This window comes from Synchiropus splendidus, chromosome 13, assembly GCF_027744825.2.
Source record: "Synchiropus splendidus isolate RoL2022-P1 chromosome 13, RoL_Sspl_1.0, whole genome shotgun sequence".
Taxonomy (NCBI): Eukaryota; Metazoa; Chordata; class Actinopteri; order Syngnathiformes; family Callionymidae; genus Synchiropus; species Synchiropus splendidus.
Window position 1 is genome coordinate 10,511,821 of NC_071346.1, and position 13,048 is coordinate 10,524,868.

The window sequence follows — 13,048 nt, forward strand, 5'->3', positions numbered from 1 at the left end:
TACTTAATAAAGAGAGGAAATGAGATCAAAGTATGTGTCGTTTGTATATATAGATATTATTTTAATGCGTGTGTTGTGTGATCACATTTAAACAAACAAACGACTGTAAAGAAAATAGCCGATAATGAACAAGTGAATGAGTGACGCGGTCGTTGCTAGTGGTTGCCATGACGACACTAAACCGACCGCGATAAACTCGCGTTTCAGGAGAGTGAGTAGTTTTCAACATTTCTGTTCGATTTGTTTCAAACATATGCGTGTTATCTAACCATACTACTGTGTTTTAGCTGTATACCAAGCGTATTTGCGTCCCTGGAAGCTAATCTGTTAGCGACATGCGTTGGTTTGCGTTGTTTTCTTCTGAAATGTTTGTTTTCTCCAAAAGGAGCGAGTCTGTTGAGGATGTCCGACGTGTTCAAACACCAAAGACGGGAGAGGAAGGGCAGCAAAGTGGCCTCTGAGGCCAGCTATGGCGTCCGAGGCACCAAGACAGCAGGCAGAACTAAAGAGTGAGCCCAACACAGACATCCAAATCTTTGCTCGTTGCTGATATTTCGCTCTAGAAAACATGACCTTTCACCCTTCAGCTCCATCAGCACTGTATCCAACATCGAAGAACTAGGACAGCCTGATGAAAATGCTCAGCGGGCTGGGAAGCTTGAGAACCCCTATCAGCAAGGTCAGAGAAGAATTAGTCTAACTCTGAAATGTTTTGGAAAAATAAAACTGTCAATATAACATTTGAAATAGGTTAAAAATAGCCTTAAAAATCGGTTTTTTTTCACTAGTAATGCTTGTTTTTGTATTTTGCTATATTTTACCTTAGTTCATTTATGTTTTAAGAGTGTATTTCACTTTGTTATGTCCGATAGATTAGAAAAGTATTGATCTATTTATCTTCACTAAATGTGATTGTTAAATTGTTAAATTTCAGACTACATTAAAATCAATCATTTTAAACCCTGCTAAGATCGCTCACAGTTTTTTTTTTTTTTTTTGTAACAGGGGCTTACAAACGCTTTCCAGTGTCTGCAGCCAATGACATTCTGAAGGACGTGCTCGCCAACTACCTCCAAGAGGAGAAGTATGAGGTTGAGTGGGCTCGGCAAATGACCAAAACAATCTGCGAGGTATAAATACGTCAACAATGAAGATATGAAAACGTTCTCGTGCATGTTTCCTGATTCTGCAGGTGATACAGTCTCGAGTTAAAGACCTGCTCATCCCGCGATACAAGATTGTCACCCTGGTTCACATTGGGCAGCTGGCTGGGCAGAGCATGCAGATCAACAGCCGCTGTCTCTGGGATGCGTCCAACGACACGTTCGCGTCGCACTCTTTTAAGAACAGCTCCCTGTATGGGGTTGCTACTGTCTATGCTGTTTATTTTGAATGAACATTCACACATGTAAGCGTCAAAATACAGCAGATATAATTTAACCGAAACTCCCTTTTATTCAGTTTAAATCATTTACAAAAAACATGTATGACACACTGATCCGCAACAGGAACAGACTAGCACAGCATGAGGAGGTCGCTTTTACGGCAACCTACGTGACAGCACATTGATATTATTGCCTGACTTTGGTCCCGCCAGAAACGGTTCCCCCTGGCTGCCGCGTCTTGTCCACTCAGGTTTGGATCTCTCTTGCCTGTCAGAAGGTATCATGCTTACTGTTGACTGACATTGATTCAAGGTACTCTAAAATTCATCTCACCATCCGACCAAGTCTTCTTGTCCTCCATCTGCCTCCTCCACCTGGATCCTCCACACGTGTACACGACCGCTCGCAGAAAAGCTCGGCCGCACAGACGAAGTCCGTTGGGCTCATCCTCCGTCCGGACCTGAGCGACACCCCAGACGCACAGCACCACCACAGACAAGAGCAGGGGTCTCATGATGCTGCTTCCAAAGTCAACAAGACCTTCTGACCCTTCGTGGTGGCCAGGAGCACCTTTTATGCATCATCTCGAGGGATGTCACAAACTCTCAACCTCCGGAAGTGATGCCCACCATTACAGTTAACAATAATCTTAGGACAACAGAACCTGTCTGTTTTGGATTTCTGCATGGGAATCCAGGCCATTAGAGGTTTCACCTAAGATAACATCCTCAAATGTTAAGGGGTTTTATTGTCGTGCTTTTAGCGCCGAGTCAGCTAATGGCTCGTCCTCCTACGATAATCCGAGGTGATGACTCTCTACATAGCAACATAGTGGAGTTTACCACCGTTATCATGGGCATAAATCGGTGATTCAGAGGGGAGACCCCCGCATTTACTGGCACCTTTGTTTACAGATGCGCTGCTTCGTGGAATCAAGCTGCTGATGACAAAACAATGGCCGCCATGTTTCTATTTTGTATTCAGGTTAAGGGCTGTTGAGCTCATCCCACGTATTGATTTCTACTTTTACACGATTTGTGTTCCATGACATCAACAGTGGGATGGAAAAACACATCACCGATAACACTTTTTGGTCCAAGTTATACTCAAGTTATATTATTTATATAGTTAAGTACCACACTGATGACCAAAATAAGCAAATTTAAATGTGCTTTATGTATTAAAAAGCCTGAGCCTAAAACGTTTGAGGCCATGGTTCTCGACCGGAATAAGGTGGTTTGCTCTCTCTGTGTCGGTGGAGAGTTCTTTCCACAAGTGGTGGAGTTTAAGTATCTCGGGGTCTTGTTCTCGAGTGAGGGAAAAGGGGAGGGTGAGATTGATAGACGGGTTGGTGCAGCGGCAGCAGTGATGCGGTCACTGTATCGGACCGTCGTGGTGAAGAGGGAGCCGAGTCACAAGACGAAGCTCTCGATCGATCTACGTTCCCACCCTCACCTATGGTCACGAGCTTTGGGTCATGACCGAAAGGATGAGATCGCGGATACAAGCGGCTGAGATGAGTTTCCTCCGCAGGGTGGCTGGGCGCACCCTTAGAGATAGGGTGAGGAGTTCGGTCATCCGGGAGGAGCTCGGGGTGGAGCCGCTGCTCCTCCACATCGAGAGGAACCAGTTGAGGTGGCTCGGGCATCTGATCCGGATGGCCCCTGGACGCCTCCCTGGGGAGGTGTTCCGGGCATGTCCTACTGGGAGGAGACCCCGGGGAAGACCCAGGACTCGCTGGAGAGATTGTGTCTCCGGTCTGGCCTGGGAACACCTCGGGATCCCCCGGGAGGAGCTGGAGGAGGTTTGTGCGGATCGGGAAGTTTGGGATTCCTTGCTCCCAATGCTGCCTCCGCGACCCGACTCTGGATAAGCGTCAGAAGAAGGTGAAGGTATTAAAAAGCTGTATTTTTTGCACCTTTTGCCTCAAACCTAAGTTAGCTAGAGCTGATTTTAAATGATAGATTCCATTGAGGGTGTGAAAGAATATATTGAATCTTATTTATGATGATGTATGATGTATACTGGGCATCCACAACTGGGAGGAGGCCTCAGGTCAGACTCAGGCTTTTGAGAAAAGTATTAGAAAATAAAACAAAAGTGGCATGTTGAGTGCAGTATGTAAAAGAACTCGTTAAATGAATATACAAATTCAAATAAAACGGGAGCTTATAACAGTGATGGCGACTTTGCCAGTCACGTGAATGTAAAAGGAAAAAAATAATGTTGGCCAGACAAAAGGAAATGTTCACGTGATCGGCGGCGACTTTTTTTAAAAAATCGAACTGAAGGGTTTAAAAACTCAAGTGCATGCAAACGGATCCGCGATATTCGCGTCGTTATGTGGATGTGCAGACTGCGGGTGGGCGGGGCTCTTCATCCGGGCACTGCTGCTGACCCCTGACGTGAGGCTGCAGGATTGCAAACATGGCGGAGGTAAGAAAGTGAAGTAAATATTCGAGAAATAATAAGAAAATAACAAACGTACCCAGCCGAACGGTTAAGCCTGTGAGAGTAACCGTTCGCGTATTTCTTGTAATTTAAATACACGAAATGAAAACGCTCTCGTGGTGCATCTGCATTCGCTGTATTTCTTTAGACGAGCGTCTTTAATAAACTTCGGCTTTAGCTAACGTTAGCTGCGGCGGTAACGACTTTTACATGTGTTAACCAGGCGCTATTTATTCATTTGGCCTCTATGGTTTCGGTTCGTTGTGCCGAAAGAAGCAGGTTGAATTTGTGGGTGGTTTATTTTTTTAAATAGTGAGCGCACATCGATGTACTCGCTTGTTCGATATTAGCTTGCAACTTGGAAGATAGTTAGCCAAACGAGCCAATGAAACCGCTGACTGGTAGATATTGTTGTTCCGCGCGAGGGTCAAATCGTTGTGTGAATGTGGGTAGAAAGTCTGAATAACTGGCAGATGCGGTGAGTCATGTGGCGACGAGGGTCTTTGTTGAGCTGCAGGGGGAAGCCAGGCGGTCCGGCGCGCTTTTTCTCCTGCTGCTTACAGTCGGAACCAAGCTGACTTACACCGTGTGACCAACGCAGATGCTTTCACTGACTTTTACGATGTCAGATTTGATGATGAAGCCGTTTATTACATGCGTGTGTCTTTATCTTTCAGCCCTCTCTTGGGAACACGAGCCCAGGTATTTATTTATTTATTTTTTTACTCTCTACAGGTAGCTTTAAAGTTTAACGGCATTATATTGAAATGGCCGCTATTGATCATATTTTTTTATCAAATACAATTTGAGTGTAATGTGGGAAAAACTAAAGATCAAAATTAAATTATGTGTACTTAAATTTCAGAAGCTTAAATTTAGTGAGAAATTGTTTCCATTTCACTGAATACTATCTGTCAACTGTTTTAAGAAGCCGCTGATTCCCAATCCTTCATTGTGGAATATGTGCTTGGCTCTATAAAGGCAGCTACGTCCTGTGTCTTACACTTGGCTTTAAAAAAAACACATGTTCTTCCATTGTGACGTACAGGAGGGTCAGCAGGTTCAGACGACCATGATTTCGACCCTTCGGCCGACATGCTTGTTCACGAGTTTGATGACGAGCGCACACTGGAGGAAGAAGAAATAATGGAGGCTTCAGACGACACAAACATCAATGAGATTGAGGACCTGGCGCGTGTGAGTCTCTTTTCTTTCTTGCATCATTGCTTCGGTTTCCCACCTGAACTTTTCGATCATTCAGGAAGGAGAAATGCCTATTCATGAGCTTCTAAGTCTCTACGGCTACGGCGGCGGTTCTCCTGCGGATGATGAAGAGGAGGAGGAAGAGGAAGAAGAAGAAGAACCAGAAGAGGATGAGGACGATGACGACGAAGAGGATGAAGCAGATGAGATGGACAATGATGAAAGTAGCAGAAGTACAGGGGAGCTGAAAAGAAATGAGGTGAGTCAGCACTTTGGTTTTTTCAACTCCAGCCATTGTGCACGTGCTGTTTGTTTAATCTTGTTCATCATTCGCTTTTTTTTTTCTTGTTTAGGTGAAAGGAGTGCATAACTCATCTGCCCAGGATGAGCACGCCAAGGCCACCACTGAAGTGCGCACGCGCCCGGTTCGGTCTCTCGGTACAGCCGAACTTATACGGCCGCAGAGACTCAAATACTTTGAAAGTAAGTTCACCTCAGTCCGTCCTTTGTTGAGACAGATCCTGATGTGGATACATAACATAACGGGAACATTTTCTGTTTCAGGTAATAATGATGCAGAGGAGGAGTCGGATGAAGATGAGGATTATGTTCCATCTGAAGACTGGAAAAAGGTGAGTCATCTCAATGGCACCAATGAAACGCTGCACAGGCACTTTTTGAGTATTGAGGTGACCTTATGATTGAGCCTTGTGGCACGCCATGTTATATCTGTCTACATCAGGGGTCTCAAACCGGTCCGCAGTGGGCTGCAGTGGGCCCATGTTTTTGTTCCAACCTGTCACCTTTTCACCAATAGTCAGTTTACTTTGTTTCAGCTGACACCTGAAGTGTGTTGTTCGGTTGAAAGAAAAACCTGCGCCCACTGTGGCCCCTTTGTGGAACAGTTTAAGACCTCTGGTTTACATATATGTTTCCTTGTGAAGCTACAAAGTTGTTTTTTTCTTTGACTATCTTGGAAGTATTAATCAAAGTGCTTTGTTATATTAAAGATAGATTATTAAAAATAGGGCTTTTACTTGACAACTTCTATGCCTGTTCATATATGTTTTTAACTTTATTTTTCAAATTCTTCAAAAATAAGTGCAGATATTAATTTTCAAATGAAATAAAAATAAGGAATTAAAAAAATAAATACACATACAGAGACAGAGAAAATAAAACATTGTCAACAATGAAATGGAGTCTCTATACAGTAAGATTTTGCTGCACATTAATATTCCATTTTCATGTCGCAGTTATCATCTGTAGGAGAGAAGTCAAATGTTCCATTTCTACTATAACTCCAACATCTCCCGTCCACTGTATTGTTTCTATACATCTTCAATGTCCATGCTCCTCGTCTGTAAGTTAACAGAATGAAATATCAGATCAGATCCACAAACTTGATCTTCCTCAAACAAGCGATGTTCAGTATCAGGGGTTCTCCTCTGTGCTTTAGCAGCATAGTGGCCCCTGTTTGTTTTAGACATCAGTACGTTGCCTAGTGGTCCATGTCGGGGCAAACTGCTTCAGCTTGATCATATGTGGGGTCATTTACGTGTCTTTCTTTCTCTCCTGTCCTTCAGGAAATCATGGTGGGGTCAATGTATCAAGCAGAAACACCAGCTGGCCTATGTAAATACAAAGAAAATGAAAAAGGTACGTTGTGTGGCCATGTATGCAGTCATACATGCTTTCAGAACCTCTATCAGTAAAGAGAGTGTTCAGTCGTCTGAATCTGCTACACTCTCCTGATGCAGAACGTCAGACTTTCAGTCAACATAGTGGAGGCTTGAATGACAGCAGGCATGTGAGCGGCCATGTTTTCTCTTTGTAGTCTATGAGAACGATGACCAGCTGCTGTGGAACCCCGAGTGTCTTCCTGAAGACAAAGTGGTGGAGTTTCTGACCGAGGCGTCCAGAAGAACGGGAGAGGAGAAAGGGGTGGACGCGATCCCAGAGGGGTCCCACATCAAAGACAACGAACAGGTGAGGAAATGGTCACCTGAGTTACGAAGAATCAGAATCAACTTTATTGGTCATGGTCAGTGGGGATCCCACCAACTAGGAAAGTGCTTTATAATAAAGTGCTGTTCTTAATAAAATAAAATAACAAAGGAGACAGCTTCACTTCAGACACTTTCAAGACCTTGTTTCTGTCCCATGTCATACCATTTTAACAATGCTGGTGAATGTAATAGATTTTTTTAGCTGAGGTTACTTCCTGTTGCTTTTATTCGATCTCTAGCCTTAATTTTGCCTTAAGATTTGTTTTTTTAAAAAGCTGGCTTTAAAAAAAAGTGTTTCAAAGTGTACTAAGTAAAACTACTTATTTAGAAAGTATCTGTGATATAATGTGAAATACAGGAGTGAGTGGGCTAAACTGGTTTCCTTGTTTCTGCAGGCTTTATATGAACTAGTGAAGTGTGATTTTGACACAGAAGAAGCTTTAAGAAGGTTGAGGTTCAACGTGAAGGCAGCCCGAGGTAAGGCCCGGCATCGGAGCGCCGTGTTTTACCGCCTCCCCTCGTCCCGGTTCCTTATTTTTCAAGTGTTGGTGTGTCTTGTGCAGAGGAGCTGTCGGTTTGGACGGAGGAAGAATGTAGAAACTTTGAGCACGGGCTCAAAGCTTATGGCAAAGACTTTCATTTAATACAGGCCAACAAGGTAAAGTGACTCAGATTTCACAGTGTTCTGAAGCATCTGATGAGATATGTAATGCTGCGTGTTCCTTCTTTCAGGTGAGAACTAGGTCTGTAGGAGATTGTGTGGCCTTTTATTACATGTGGAAGAAGTCTGAGCGTTATGATTTCTTTGCACAGCAAACCAGACTCGGCAAAAGGAAATACAACCTTCACCCCGGTGTAACGTAAGTCTCACATCTGAGCTGTGCTGGTTGTTTTTTTTTTTGTGTGTGTGTCGATGTATTCTGTCAGCTGAATGTCAGACGCTCAGGTTATTGGTTTTAGTGCTGTGGTTAGTGTGGTTTATGGTTCTCCACCAACTTCGCCTTAACACACACTTTTGTTGAAGGCTCTTGAAAGTTTCTAGCTTTTGCTGCGCTTAACTTTGAATCGTTTTTAAATATGAGCGGTGTGTTTCTTAAATCACTTGTGGGCGGCATTGAATGATTGGCCGCCCCGGATCCGGCCCGTGGGCCTCAAGTTAGACACAGCAGCCAGTTTCCCCCACAAGTCTTTTTTCTGCTATAAAGAACAACACAGCAACTTTAGCCATGGTCAGAAGCACAGAGCCTGGTTGTGGAATCTTTGTGACGTGTGGTGATAGTAAGTCAGTGCTATGTGCGCCACAAAACTGCACTGTAGAAAGCACTGAATTTAACTGCAAAAATGCATGACTGTAAAACCACCTTAATCCAGATTATCATGGGTCCAAATACCTGGGATTTTGACATTCTCCCAACCATCACAGCAAAAAAAAAACGTTTTGATAACTCGACCTCATTTTTGAGAGGTGCGTCTTTATTTCCAGATTGTCTGTTGTTGATGCGGCGGTGTTCATGACCCTGGATTTGTCTTTGACTCACCAGAGATTACATGGACCGACTGCTGGACGAGACGGAGAGCACGACGTCCAGCAGGGCGGCGTCGCCCCCTCCTACTGCGTCCAGCAGCAGTGCCAGCCAGTCAGAGCGAGAAGACGGGAGCAGTCAGAACGGTGAGCTCGCTGCTTTGTCGTAGAGTTATCAGCACGTATCCATGGTGACAACAGCAAAGTAGTGAGAGTGAAACTGGTGGAGGTGTCAGACGATGAAGTGTCACAGAATTTACGTTGTTGTGCCAAAATGGAGGACGACTGCTTGAATAATGTATAAAACTGAGCTGCCCTCCTTCCTCACCAGGCATCACGGCACACAACTCCAGCCACCCAGCAGAAGCTCCTCCACCAGCTCCAGCCATCCAAGTCAAATTGGAGCCGGTCCAGTCCAACGGTCCGTCTCATCCACCAGCAGAAGCTCCGCCCCCCGTCACAGACAACAACTCCAACGGCTGCAGTAAACCCAGCACTCCCAGTCACGACACCAACGGCCTGCCGGAGCCCACCGTCGACCACAAAGACACCACCCTGACGCCGGAAAGGCCCGCAAAGAAGTGCAGGCTGGAGGAGGCGGCGGCGGCTCCCAGCGAGGTGGAACCTTCCAGAACACAGGAGAACTGATCCAGAACTGTGGTGTGGGTCACCGAAGAATTAGGCTTTAAACTTCCCAGAGCAGAGACTCTGAAAGAAAAAAAGGTTCACGGACAGAAGTCGTCCTCCAGGAGGGGGCAGTAGCGATCCACACCTCTCCACCCAAGTTTCTACATGACCTTCTGACCTTCGTCTTTATTCCTTTTTTTTCGGAGAACTGAAATTTTGCCAAGAGTCTCTTTTTTTCCTATTTGTACTCAAAGAAAATAAATTTCCATTAATATTTTTTTACAGAACAGATATTTATATTTTTTAACAAGATGTGTATTTGCTGTTGAGGAAGTTTTAACGTGCTCAAGTTGTCCCAAAAAAAAAAAAAAAAACAAAACAGAAAAAAACCCAGGAGGAAACCGGCGAACAGACCAGAACACTTTAGTTGCACTTTGATTGTAGGTTTGTCGTGGCACCGGAGTTCTGACGTGAGCCGACCTCCGCCTGCATCGCCCTCACCATCGTTCAGTCCCAAACTAAATGAACCCAGGCTCGCCCCCTGCCGGTTTGTTTGTGTAAAGCAGCTGACATCAGTGATGTCCTGTACCGTAACTGATGTAGAAGATTGTTGTATTTTTGCATTCTCGAGTGATGCGTTGCTTTCTACTAGACCGAATGTCCGACCTTTAATGTTTGTATAGATTTGACTTGCCGCAGTTGTTCGGGATGACGGTCTCCATTATTTTTCGGGTCTTCCTTGTGAGCTGTACCATTTGTTGCTTAGTTGTTTGTAATGAAACGTAGCCATTCCCGGTCGCCCTCAGCGGTCGCTCTCCCGGCCTGGCCGTCCTCGGTGCCGCCACCTAGTGACCTCCTGCTCAGACTGAGGCGACCCGTACTTTCATTTCCTTCAGTTTTTTTTGTTTTCGTTCCTCCCAATCACAACATTAGAAGTGTATTCCAAAAATGACCGTGAGTGGAATAACGTTGGCTATATTTAATAAATGTATTATTGAATGGAAGTGGACATTCGTTCCTGAAATCATTGACTAAAAAAAAAATAAATGTAAAAACATCAAGGCACTTAAGACATGTTACGAAGCGAAGAGTCCAGATGAAGATCTGGTGGAGATTCTTCACTCTTTCTCTGTTGGGAAAAAGTATTGACGATATGAGCCACTAAAGTTGGATTTTTGAATTTGAAATTCAGTTGACTTGCTCTTACTTGTTTGCTCTTGCACGAAGGTGATGTACGAGTAGATGAGGCTGCCTGCGATGCTGCAGGACACAAGGTTCAAATAAGGATGGGTGATATAGTTAACATCACGTGATTATTCTCTACTTAAAATATGATTCTTAAAAGGCAACACGTGCAAAACGTAGAGCAGTGAGCTCTTTAACAGCGAAGCAAATTTAACGGAATAGACGGAGTGACAGGAACTGACGTCGCGTCGGAACCGATTAGCTTCGCCAAAAACAACAAGAAACGCCCGGCGTGAGAGATGAGTTGAACGCATTTGCTCAATTGCGGCTTCAGACAGTCAACGCACGCTCACACCTGCGATAACAGAACGCACACGGTGTGGCTTTGATCTGATTTTCATCAGTCAGATTCAGAACGCGGCGACCTCTGGTGGTCAGGGAGGAGAGGTACATGTAAGCCAGCGAGTCAGACCGTAAGATTCCATGATCAATCGCTGGTTCAAATCCCTCAGCCATATATATATATAGATTAAAAAGGCACCTTTTGATACAGTTTCAGTGCAACTGTATCAAAAGACAACTTAGAAACTTAGAAATGCATCTCACCTGACGTTCAGACCAATGAAGTTAGTCCAGGTGAAGATGTAGTCGCCGCCAAACACCATCCCCAGGTAGGTCACCATGACGTTCTGCAGCACAGCGTTTCACTGCATCACTCTGAAAACGGGTCACCAGCAGCTTGGGGGTCACTGACCTTGATGCAGCCGACGATGGCGGTGGTGAGAGCCGAGTTGTACTGAGTGCACAGCATGATGGAGTACATGAGCACGAACCTGAGGATGGGGGGAGGGGTCAATGAGTCAAAGAGAGTCCGGACTTTTGATTAAAAAAAAATAATCTACCCCATGACGCAGGAGAGGAGAAACTGCACCGCGAACATCGGGTCGGACCAGCTGCCGAACTCCAGACCCTGCAGTTAAACAGTGAGTGAGCGGTTCCCAGCAGCGAAGCATGAAGCGCTCACCAGAGTCAAGTCTCCTGTGTAGTGGGCGAGCGCCAGCGTGGGAAGGATCATGAACAGGCTGTTGTAGTAGAGGAGGCCGAACTTGCCCAAGTCCTGGAGACAAACATGCGTCAGGAGAAACGAGTCAGGGACGAGCGTCTCTGCTCACCTTAGAGTCCAGCTTCTGCTTGGTGTAGGCGCCGCCCGCCGCCGTCAGCACGTTGTTCAGCATGATGAAAACGTAGCCCTGAAGGTCAAAGGCCAGATCGGTGCTGCGAGAGAGAGAGAGACGGCGGTCAAAGAGCTGTGGGGACGTAGAGAACAGATCCGTCTGCTCACCTGGCCGCGATGAAGGCGCCAAAGATCATCAGGAAGACGGTGAGCTTGATGGAGCTGGAGTACGTCTTTCTGAGGACCAGACATGGCGTGGTGATCCGGTGACCTCTGAACTCTGATGTGAAAACTTACTTCAGTAGAAAGCCCTCAAACACCATGGTGAGGAAAATGGTGAACCTCCTCAGGACTGTGAACATGGGGAGACTGGAGAAGACGGAGTCAGGCGGGAGTCACAGCGTGCTAGAGCTCAGCTCCTTACTTGAGTCTCTGCGTCCCAAACAGCCCTGTGATCTGGTTGCCGACGTAGAACAGCGGCAGAGGGAAGAGCTGCGACAAACACGCGACAGGAGTGAGGGACCAGTCAGATGTGGCCTCTGAGGTCAGCTCCACTCACCTTCCCTGGAATGCTTCGGTCCATGTCTGGGAAAGAGATGATGCCCAGCATCTTCCCCGACCTCAGGACCACAATGGTGGCCAACATCTGAGAGGAGGTCCAGAGTGAGTTCTTGTGTTAGCATTAGCCTTAGCGGAACTCAATGGCTAACCTAATAGAAGGCGTGTCTGATAAAGGAAAACAGTAAGAACCAGAGGATCAAGAACTGAGCCCTGAGGAGCGCCTTTTTATTATATATTATTATAAACATATTATTGTATGTTTTTATATTTATTTATTATATTTAATATTCGGTTATTTCAGTTGATGTAAAACAAACTAAATAAATCAAAACACTGATGCTGTTTGACTTCAGTTCAACTCAAACTCGTTTCATCGCTATAAAATCCGCATGCAAACTGACCTGACCAATCCCAAGACATATCGAGGAGGGGAAACTGTAAAGACAGTGGACATGAATCGTGAGAACTGGAAAACAAGAAAGGCGGTGTATTCAACCTTGTGCACTTTGAACCCTTTACCTGTAGCTGGTGAGGACGCTCTTGTTCACCACCACGATGAGAAACGAACTGAGTCCGTAAAAACATGCGGCAAAAAGTCTCAAGAACACCGGAGAGCTGGTGTGCGGCTGCTCCCCGCCCGCGGCTGGTGTCCTCTCGGGTGACAGAGGGTTGTTGGCTGCGGGCTCGCGTCTGCGGAACCGCTCCGCCATCGCCGAGTCAAACTCGTGAACCAGTTCCGAAGGAAATTGTAGCCTGGAGTGCGCATGCGCGAGGAGAAGGCGAAACCGGAAACACAAGGAAGACAACATCTTGGGTCAAAGCGCGATTGTTTGTTGTATCGCTGAAAATAAAACGATATGACTGAATTAAATTGTTAAACGCGGCGTCTTCGGTCATGAGGACGAGAATTCAGGGAAGACAGAACGCCGTT

The 13,048-nt window shown here is 45.6% G+C and overlaps 3 protein-coding genes across 5 annotated transcripts; 2 read left to right on the forward strand and 1 right to left on the reverse strand.

Annotated features, from left to right (window-relative positions):
• Nucleotides 1–109: 109 nt before the first annotated feature.
• Nucleotides 110–1,396, forward strand: dynlt5 (dynein light chain Tctex-type family member 5). The gene is made up of 5 exons (XM_053884112.1): nt 110–211; nt 386–509; nt 588–679; nt 1,006–1,130; nt 1,193–1,396. Exons 2-5 carry the CDS (start codon nt 403–405, stop codon nt 1,394–1,396), a joined length of 528 nt encoding a protein of 175 aa, XP_053740087.1. The 5' UTR covers nt 110–211; nt 386–402.
• A 2,370-nt stretch (nt 1,397–3,766) lies between these two features.
• Nucleotides 3,767–10,239, forward strand: mier1b (mesoderm induction early response 1b, transcriptional regulator). 2 transcript variants are annotated; one of them, XM_053882984.1, is made up of 13 exons: nt 3,767–3,821; nt 4,514–4,538; nt 4,885–5,033; nt 5,098–5,298; nt 5,393–5,522; nt 5,604–5,671; nt 6,626–6,698; nt 6,877–7,028; nt 7,444–7,525; nt 7,612–7,706; nt 7,781–7,908; nt 8,590–8,717; nt 8,902–10,239. In XM_053882984.1, exons 1-13 carry the CDS (start codon nt 3,813–3,815, stop codon nt 9,216–9,218), a joined length of 1,557 nt encoding a protein of 518 aa, XP_053738959.1. In that variant the 5' UTR covers nt 3,767–3,812; the 3' UTR covers nt 9,219–10,239. The 2 variants fall into 2 exon arrangements, with proteins under 2 accessions (XP_053738959.1, XP_053738960.1); XM_053882985.1 differs by having other exon boundaries at nt 7,862–7,908.
• On the reverse strand, nt 10,163–13,011 carry LOC128769341 (UDP-N-acetylglucosamine/UDP-glucose/GDP-mannose transporter-like). Of its 2 annotated transcripts, none has more exons than XM_053882988.1 (13): nt 12,637–13,011; nt 12,519–12,552; nt 12,116–12,202; nt 11,981–12,048; nt 11,854–11,925; nt 11,725–11,793; nt 11,555–11,657; nt 11,407–11,499; nt 11,285–11,352; nt 11,137–11,215; nt 10,989–11,071; nt 10,405–10,457; nt 10,163–10,326 (listed from the first exon to the last, which is right to left on the reverse strand). In XM_053882988.1, exons 1-13 carry the CDS (start codon nt 12,924–12,926, stop codon nt 10,316–10,318), a joined length of 1,110 nt encoding a protein of 369 aa, XP_053738963.1. In that variant the 5' UTR covers nt 12,927–13,011; the 3' UTR covers nt 10,163–10,315. The 2 variants fall into 2 exon arrangements, with proteins under 2 accessions (XP_053738963.1, XP_053738964.1); XM_053882989.1 differs by having other exon boundaries at nt 12,116–12,282; nt 12,637–12,663.
• Between the last annotated feature and the right edge of the window lie 37 nt (nt 13,012–13,048).